Source organism: Helianthus annuus, chromosome 8 (genome assembly GCF_002127325.2).
Source record: "Helianthus annuus cultivar XRQ/B chromosome 8, HanXRQr2.0-SUNRISE, whole genome shotgun sequence".
NCBI lineage: Eukaryota > Viridiplantae > Streptophyta > Magnoliopsida > Asterales > Asteraceae > Helianthus > Helianthus annuus.
The window spans coordinates 34664662-34674656 of NC_035440.2; the positions used below are offsets into that span (position 1 = coordinate 34664662).

Here is a 9995-nt window from a genome sequence, read left to right on the forward strand (position 1 = left end):
CCGAAAATTTGTGATTTTCGAACAGATAAAAAAGTGGTAAATACTTTTGTTTTTCGAACAGATAAATTATTTCATTTATTTCTTTATCGAGTGCCATTTACTTTTATTTGTTTATTATATAGTTGCATTTACTTCGTCTTTTTATCAAGTACTCAACTCGATTCGCCAACTCGATTCGCTTCTTACCGTGTACTCAGCCCTCAACAACTCGATTCGATTCTTTCCGTGTACTCATCCCTCAACTCTTGAACATTTTAAGTGACAAATTTGACATTTCATAATATGTAGCATATAATTGTAATTATAATCATACGTATATATAGTTTCTGTATATAATTAAATTTGTGATTATAATCATCCGTCTAATCATATTTATTTTTTTCTGAAATTATATACATTATACTTGCTATCTACTTTGTTATTACAATGTTATCTGTAACAACATTACAAAACAAATTTCCATTCATTTAACTTTCTTTAACTAAAACCAAAATCCAAAACCACTTGCTTCCAACAAGAGATGGATATCGAGTGTTTTCGTTAATAGTACGATGATGCTTCAGTGATCCGTTAATAATCCAAATTTGTTGTTAAAAAAAACTTGCTTCCACTCCATTCACCACATTTGGGCCCGACTGTTGACATCCAATGCCCACGCCCTCCGCCGCCGTGAGGAGCTGCCGAAGATCGCCGGAATAAATCTACTTCCACCGTTCACTCCATCATCCGAACTCGAGCTCGAACTTGACGACAACCCCCTCCCCCTTCCCCCACCCCCAAAACACGAAAACACACCACCTAAAACCCGCCTAAACCCGCCCCTACCACCACCACCACCATTCCCTACTAAACCCCATGAACCCCGCCCCAAACCGCCATTATAGTCGACTCCACCGTCCATTTCGGTGAAAACAACCGGACCTTCCCTCTCGCCCCCTCTCCTCCCCACCGCAAGCCCCCCACCGGGCAGCCTCCATACCGTTAAACCCACCGCATCGGTGTTAAGATAACCGGCATCTTGATTTTCCGATGGGAGCTCATGGCGGCAAACCGGGCAAGAATTACGCAAATTCAGCCACGGAAGAATGCAATCCGAGTGGTACAAATGCTCACACGGCATTTCTCGAGCTTCTGCTTTTAATTCAAACGGGTCTTTACAAACCGCACAATGCGATTCTTTCGACACATGAATCTCTTGTATTTCAATAACCGGAAGCGCTTCGATAGCCGCTTTTGAAGCCGGAGGGTTCTGATCAATCCTCCCTAACCCATTTGCCTCAATTTGAGTCAACTGATCCAACAACCGATCAAAACCCGAACCCAATAAAAAACCCGACATACTAACCGGTAACGGGCTTAAACCCGACCCGACTCCATCATCATAATACATCTCAAACCCGTTACCCGACCCGGACGTGTGCCCACGGAGGACGATGACGGGGTTGAACGACGACCGGTCGTCGGAAGTTCTTCTCGTCCGGCGAAGCACCGGCGAGGTGGGACTCCGGCGAGAGTCTGAGAAAGTGGATTCGGGTAAACGGGTCGGGTTATCGATGTGTTCTAAGAATCCACTGTTGCAATCGGGGCAAAATAAAGATGAATATGAATCTTGCCGGTGAGATGGAACTGCGGTGAATCTGCCGCATCTGTAGCACCAGTATGATGATGGAGTTCGGTTTGTTGACATTTGTAAACGGATCTAAAGAACACAAATCTTGATTTTGAAACCCTAAATTTCAAACCATCATCAGGAAACTTAAATTAAAGAAAACCCAGATGCCAAAATCGAATATTTGTTCAAGAAAATTGAAAAGTTGTGATCTTTTTTACAAAGAACAGAGTTTGGGTGTGATTGATGAGCCCTAGATATGAAAACGTATCAAAATACCCAAATAAGTTAGCAAGAACCCTGAAAATACAAAGTTGGATCCTTGGGTTGATGGTGAAGTTGAGTGGAATCTTGAAACGGTGGTGGGTTGAAATGAATAAGGAGAATATTTGAAGGGGGGAGATTGGGGAGTCATCAAGCCTTGTGGTGAAGGGACACGTGGGACGAATGTAGAGGCATGAGTCATTGGTGGGAATTTTGGGAGTGAAATTGACATTTGGGTGCCTTTAAGATTGAATGGTTGTTAAATAGCTTCCCAATGGTTGTGTGAAATGATTGTTTTGCTTTTAAACTTGTGTAGTAATAGTAATATGTCCAAATAAACCAAATTTTCTTTTATATGTATTTTATGTAATTGTGAAAATACCAGGGCTGGCTCAACTGTTTTTGTGGCCCAAAATAAAATAGATATTCGGGCCCTACAACCTCTCTAAATAAAGAATATTATAAATCAATAATTTCAGGATTTTGTAACGCATTTTGATACAGATCACTCCCATTTAACAAATTATTCAATAAACCAAGAATAGTAAGTTTCTTGTTTGATGTAACCTAAGATGGGGAATTTCACCATTAATGAAACTATAGCTGAACCTCTTTGTGATTTCAATCGGGCTTTCGGTATCCACACATCCTCCATTTTTATTTGCACATCTCTAACCCTACAGGAAGCGTATTGGGCTATATGGTTCCTCTGAGCCCAAGCGTATTGATCTATACGCTTCCTATTGGACAACTTTTCAGAAGCTTTGCAGACACTTTTCAGATGCTTTTTAGGCAATGATTAGGGACCAGAGGAAATGTATTGCCCTATACGACCCTAGAAGAATTTTCCTTTTCACACGCATCACATATTGCTCTTACCAAACTTTTTTTTTTTAATTTAAGTTAGTTTTTTTTTATATAAAATAATGATGTTTTTTTGTTAAATTTTTGTAAACAACATAGTTAAATTAAGCAATCCAAACAAATTAAATATATACATACACTATAACTTACCAAACCAAACATATCCTAATTAAACAGAAAATTAAATCGTTCATACATTAAAACTAATTTTTTCGTACAATATTGTATCATATAAAAGCATCACAAACCACTATCTTCATCAATCCTCGTCAGACTCCTCGTCAGACTCCTCATCAGACTCCTCGTCAGACTCCGCCAGCTCCTCCTCCGTAAATATCGGGGCACGCCTAATAGAGGGCGACGGGTTGTGTCGTGTATAGGACGTGCCCGGAGCCTATAAAAATTTAAACAAAATAATCATTACATAATATTAAAATTGTTCATAAAAATTGAAATAAAAACAAAATAACATACATGCATGGAAGTGCCGACCAAAGGAAAGAGCGGCATCGTCTGGCCAGACTGAGGAAAACGCGGCATCCAAAGGTCGGGCTGAGAATAGGACGGTCCTGAAGCCTATAAGAATTTAAAAAATTATCCATTACATTTCATAACATTAAATTGATCATAGATAATGAAATAAAAATAAGATAACATACCTGCATAGACGGAATGGACTGAGTAAAGGATGACAAGGACGAGTCGGGCTGCTGCGTATAGAACGGGCCCCGGCCCTGATAAACTCGTGGTGATGGACGGGGTGGAACCGACATACCCATATGCTTATACATTTCACCCATGCCAGTCATCATCCACCCCATGTCATCATGCAACCGGTCCATCTGGCGACCGTGAGATGTTAGAAGCTGCATCTGCTCATCCTGGTTACGCAAAATCCTATCGAGAAGACGGTTGGTTGACTGAGGCAACCTAACCGCACGATAAGCTCTCTGTGGATGCTGATGACCCCCCTGTTCATGCCGAGGCGGGACCTCAACATCATCATGCCCGCCCTCCTGCTCAGCCATCTGAGGCATCTGAACCTCCTCAGCCTCCAAAAGCGGGTGATGTACCAACGGCCGCCATGCCCAAGCTTGACGATTCGCCCCGACAAACCTATAACCAACATTAGGAATGTTTACCGCCACTTTGATCCCTGTCATCGACCTCATGTCCAAATATTTGCAGGGAGCTTCCTCATTATCGTTGGCAACTTCCTCCTCGTCATCAGCTTCCTCGAAATCGTTATCATCTTCCCCTAAACCGTTATCATCTTCCTCGATATGTTTAACACGTTCCCCGTACTCGTATTCTTTCTCGTGTTTTACATCCGCATGCGAATAGTAAGACGGGTATTGGTATTGCGGATAGCTTTCAGGTTCATCTGCGTACTCTTGGTTCAAATCGGGCACCCGAAACCCATCATTACAACGAACCACAGATGCAACCTCTTCCTCCCCTCGTTCAACAACGTGTTCGATTTTACTTTCGGAGACGTATGATTCGTTCGGATATGACTCGTTTGAATAATCACCAAAAATATAATTGAGGCCCCAAGACGACATTGTGATACGAATGGTTTGATCGGATTGTTTAGTTTGTGAATTTTCTTCATAATACGTTCATCCCCAAAGCTTGGATATATAACAGATTTCTGGTCCCATAGGAACCATATTGCCCAATACACTTCGTATGGAATTAATTCCTCCACCAACCAAAACCCTATGGGAAGCGTATTGCCCTATACGCTTCCTATTGGCTCCCTATGGAAATCGTATTGCTCTATACGCTTCATATTTGAGTCACTTTTGCAGCTTTTCAGTTCTGAACTACCTGCATGTCAGAGCATATTTGTTCATCGTATCAATATCAAGCATATTGCACTATACGCTTCCTATTGATTTAATTAGTCCACCAACCAAAACCCTATGGGAAGCGTATTGTTGAATACACTTCCTGGTAACTGTAAAGGAATCGTATTGGCCAATACGCCTCCTGTTGAACTCAGTTTTCAAAAGTTGTCGGTGCTTTTCAGGTCTGACCCTCTGCACTACCTGCATGGCAGAGAGCAGGAGGTTTCAGTAAGCAAATAGGAAGCGTATTGGCCTATACGGTTCTTATTGGTTTAGCATTTATTGCTTTTAAACCTATAGGAAGCGTATTGTGCTATACACTTCATATTGAGGGATGTACACTAATTTTTGGGGGGTGTCTAGATACCATGACCCTTTCAATCGTGAAGAAAATAAAAAGACAAAACAGTTAGTACCTAAAAGAAAGCGCTTGTAACAAGCCTCGAACCTTGATATTTTAAGTACTCACACGGGAGTTTACCACTGGACCAGTGGACAGTTTGTATTTTAAAAGCAACATTTACATATATACTTACATATAACACTTGTTTCTTAAATTGGGAGCATTATCCAAATGGAAGCCTAAAGCCCTAGCTTTAGTTTAATGTCCCTTCAGCCGGCCTTGGAAAATACCCTAAGAAAAGATAACTAGTTTTATAACATATTTATACCTTACCAAATGTAGTTTTTTTCTAATTAAAACATGTTAAAGGAATTTCATTATTTATTAGATCTTTTACTGTAACTAATATAAATAAAATCAAACACATGCTTATTTGATCTATAAAACCAGTTTATATTGAACAACGACTTTTTTGTATTAGGTTACCACACTCCTCAATTTTAGAGCCATGTTGTTTCACTCTGGCTAGACTATGTTGTCTTAACCGGACTCACGCTGGTTTCAGAGTTTGAATTGGATGTTTCCAAAAATATGAAGATAGTAAAATTTCATTTTCTGTCATGGATGTTTAAGACTTACGTCTAATACTTTGAGCACGCATGAATTTTATTGTTGGTGAGGGGCAAGCTCATGTGCATCCTTGATTTGAAGATTTGCTAAACTAAAACTTGAAGAATGGTATTATGAGGTGGTAAACGTGTACTATTTAAATCACAAGGGTTATTTGTACGGTATATCATCAAACAAAAGGGACAAAATGGAATATACTTGAAATGAGAACATGAATAGTGGGGTCAGAGGGAGCGGACTTTGCAATATGAGGTGACACTCATCGCATTCATGTCAATGCGAACATCTTCGTGTCGTCTTGAGTGTTGTTCTTTCGAACCGTCCAACTGAATCTGTTTGGCAACACTATTCTTGCACAATAATAATTCTTTTTTCTTTATTTACGTGCAAAAATTGACTACCTTAAATTCAAGTGTCACCCTTATAGAAACATCTAGACCGGGCGTTGAGGTCTGACACCCCAGCCACATCAGCCCTTTAACGCTTTAACCGCTATCTCGGGGCATCTCTGTCATGCCTTTCACAGGCGCTAAGTCTTGTTTTGTGTCGAAGTCACTTAAAAGCAACCAATTACCTTTATTTTGTTTTTAATTTCTAGTTAGAGTACAAGGTAATAGTTAAATGGTTAGTTATTTAAAGTCCCGCTGTCTGCAAGGCAGTGACGTGTCATTTTAACGCTCCGCTAAATCACAATGCATAATCTTGTCATCATAAGACCTGAGTAGTTTAATACTATACAAGATAAAATCCCAATTTTACGACATGTTCGTACATTGGGAGTAATGGCTCCTCGACCCTAGAGTTCAACGTTCCTCCACTTGATTCGTTAACTTGTCACAATGTCGTGATCTCCAACTAAGTATTGTGATTTGATCAGTGGCGAAGCTTGAATTTTTCGGCCGGGGGGGGGGCGAAAACGTATATACCCAAAAATTTCTATAGAACCGGGGGGCGAAAACGTATATACCCACAAATTTCTATACGAAAACTACATATATAACACTACTGAGCGAAAAATTCGGGGGGGGGGGGGGCCCTCCCCGCCCCTCTTATCCTTCGCCCCTGGATTTGATCTATAATATCGGTTCAGAAGTACCACCACTTGCTAGAAAACTTACTCGATGATGTAATAGCATGCACATTTGTTCTACCAAGAATCGATTCATAACCGTAGAACAATCTCTAATACCAATCCATAATCATTTAACAAGTTAACTAATACTAAATGCATCTTCCTATACTAATAAATGAAAATCTTTTTTGGACACGTGTCACTTTCTGGTGCTTCCTCACCTTATTTTCCTATTTATCTTTCATACTAAATAATAATAATAATTTTAAACAAAATTATTAGATAAAAATAAATATTTAGGTAAGGATAAACATTTGTTTTATTATGATCACAATAAATAATAACAATTATTATTATTATTATTATTATTATTATTATTATTATTTATTTTTTTAACAAAAAATAGATAAGAATTCGATTTTTTAAATGACCATAACATAAGATTTCAAGTAACATGCATCTCTGCATGTAATTTTTAACCAAATCTAATCTAAAATCTAATTCACGATTCAACTAAATGTCACGTGACAACTTCTCATACTTCCTCATTTATTTATATAATAACTAGGTTAGAACCCCGTGTATTACACGGTTTGAATAAATGTAATTTTATATATTAAAGAATAAAAAGTTATATCTTTATAAGCCCCGTATATTGTACGTGTTAAATAAATGTAATTATATATATCAAATAATAAAAAATATGTATATCTTTAAAAACCATGTGTATTACACAGATTAAATAAATGTAATTTTGTATACTGAATACTAAAAACGTCGTATCTTTAAAAAACCCGTGTATAATCGGGTTGAATAAATCTACCAAATAATAAAAATATTACATCCTTAAAAACCCCATATGTTATACGTGTTGAATAGATCTAAAAAAGAGTTATATTTTTAAAAACCATGTGTATTACACATATTAAATAAATATATTTTTGTATATTTAATACTAAAAACGTCGTATCTTTAAAAAAAACCCTTGTATAGTCAGGTTGAAAAATTTACCAAATAATAAAAAAAATTCTCCGTAAAAACCCCGTGTATTACACGTGATGAATAAATCTAATTTTACATAGCAAATGATAAAAAGTTATATCTTTAAAAAACTTTCCTTTATTACACGTGTTATATAAATGTAACTTTGTATAGTAAATAATAAAAAAATTATATTTTTAAAAACTCCGCGTTTTACACGAGTTGAATAAATATAATTTTGTATACCAATTAATAAAAAAGTTATATTTTTAATAAATTAGGATCACATTTAATATTAACTTATTATTTATATATTTAATATAAGATAAGTAGGAAAGAGAGGTATTTGTTTTAAAAATATATTAAATTAACAATTTATATTTGAGGGTAATATTTTATTAAAGTATGATAAGATTTAATATTAATTTATTATTTATTTATTTAGTTAATATAAGATAAATATAAATTTGAGGATACATTCTATGAATGACACGTGTCAAAAACTTGGTTTCTTTTATTATAGTAGATAGATATAATAATATATAAATATATATTTCCTTGTATGTGTTTATAAAATATGAATTAATTTATTTATGGATATACATAAAAATACATAATCTCCACAACTTATAAATAATTTATATATATACTAGGTTAGAAACCCGTGTTTTACACAGGTTGAATAAATGTAATTTAATATTTTTTTAAATGGCATATGTTACCCTTACTATAAATCACACCAATAAATCTATACTCTTGCCTAGGTTTGAACCTAGGATTTCCTCTCTAAAAGACATAAGCCTCTACAAAGTATATATCTTAAAAAAAAAACTTCGTTTATTATACGATTTGAAAAGATGTAACTTTATAAAAAAAAACCTTTATATAGTTGTTCGATGTGATTTATATAAATTACGTATGTGATTACGGGTCCGTCGCAACACGTGGTTCCATATTGAATAATAATGATAATTTTTAACAAAAAATTAGTTAAGATATATATTTAACAAAGTAAAATGTTATAATAAGTAAATAGTACATTAAAGTTAATTTTTGAAAGATAAACCTTGACTACTGTATGTGTTAACATATCTATACTATATAATAAAAGAAACCACTTTCGTGACACTTGTCATCATATTAGAGCATCTCTTATAGATAATTATTATTTTAATTTAATATTTTCTAATTAATTATAGATAATCCTTTTACTAAATATTATTTAGTTTAATATCTTATGGATAATTATTATTTATTTTAATCTTCTTCTAATTTATACTATTATTTTGAGTAAATTACGATTTTGGCCCATGTGGTTATATCACTTTTATCCTTTTAGCTTAAAAAGGAATTTTTTAACATTCGAGCCCCCAACGTATTCTTTTCTAACCCTTTTGGCCCATAACACTAACCTCATCCATTAAATGTTATTTTTAACATCTGAGCCCCCCAACGTCTTCTTTTTAAACCCTTTTGGCCCCTAAAACTAACCTCATCCATTAAATGTTAGGGGCCAAGAGGGTTAGAAAAAAAGACGTTAGGGCCCGAAAATGTTAGAAAAAAAAGACGGGGGTTTAGATGTTAAAAAATTATTGTTTGGGCTAGACGTTGGGGGTCAAACAGGTTTTACGAAACTTAATATAAAATTAACTGATATACAAGAAGTTTTTAAGATATAACTTTTTATTATTTGATTTATAAAATTAGATTTATTCAATTCGTACAATACACGGGGTTTTTTAAGGATATAAATTTTTTTATTATTTAGTACATAAAATTACATTTGTTCAAACCGTGTAATACGCATATTTTTAAAGATGTACTCTTTTTATTATTTGGTATATAAAATTATATTTATTCAACCTGTGTAATAAATGAGGTCTTTAAAGATGTTTTATTCTTATTATTTGGTAAACAATATTACATTTATTCAACTCGTGCAATACACGTGTTTTAAAGATATAACTTTTTTATTTGGTATATAAAATTACATTTATTCAACCCGTACAATATTGTTCTTATAGATATAACTTTTTATTATTTAATATACAAAATTATATTTATTCAACCCGTGCAATAAAGAAGGTTTTTAAAGATATATTGTTTTATTATTTAGTATATAAAATTTATTTATTCAACCCGTGTAATACACGGGGTTATAACCTAGTGACATTATATTTTATTAAACACGTGCAATATACAAGTTTTATTTAAAGATATATCTTTTTTATTATTTATTATATAAAATTACATTTATGTAAAATAAAATAAAAACAAAGTAAAATGTTATAATATAAGAAAATAATACATCAATGTTCATTCTTAAATATATCTTTTTATTATTTATTATATAAAATTATATCTTAAATATGTACAAAT

General features: G+C 34.5%; 1 protein-coding gene across 1 annotated transcript; it reads right to left on the bottom strand.

Annotated features, from left to right (window-relative positions):
* Positions 1-434: 434 nt before the first annotated feature.
* Positions 435-2086, bottom strand: LOC110872608 (probable E3 ubiquitin-protein ligase RHC2A). The gene has a single exon (XM_022121436.2). The coding sequence runs from the start codon at positions 1685-1687 to the stop codon at positions 617-619; it is 1071 nt and encodes a 356-aa protein (XP_021977128.1). The 5' UTR covers positions 1688-2086; the 3' UTR covers positions 435-616.
* Positions 2087-9995: the final 7909 nt, after the last annotated feature.

Bases quoted from the DNA above. Each gene is read 5' to 3' on its own strand.
- LOC110872608 (XM_022121436.2), bottom strand. From the start codon at position 1,687: ATGTCAACAAACCGAACTCCATCATCATACTGGTGCTACAGATGCGGC.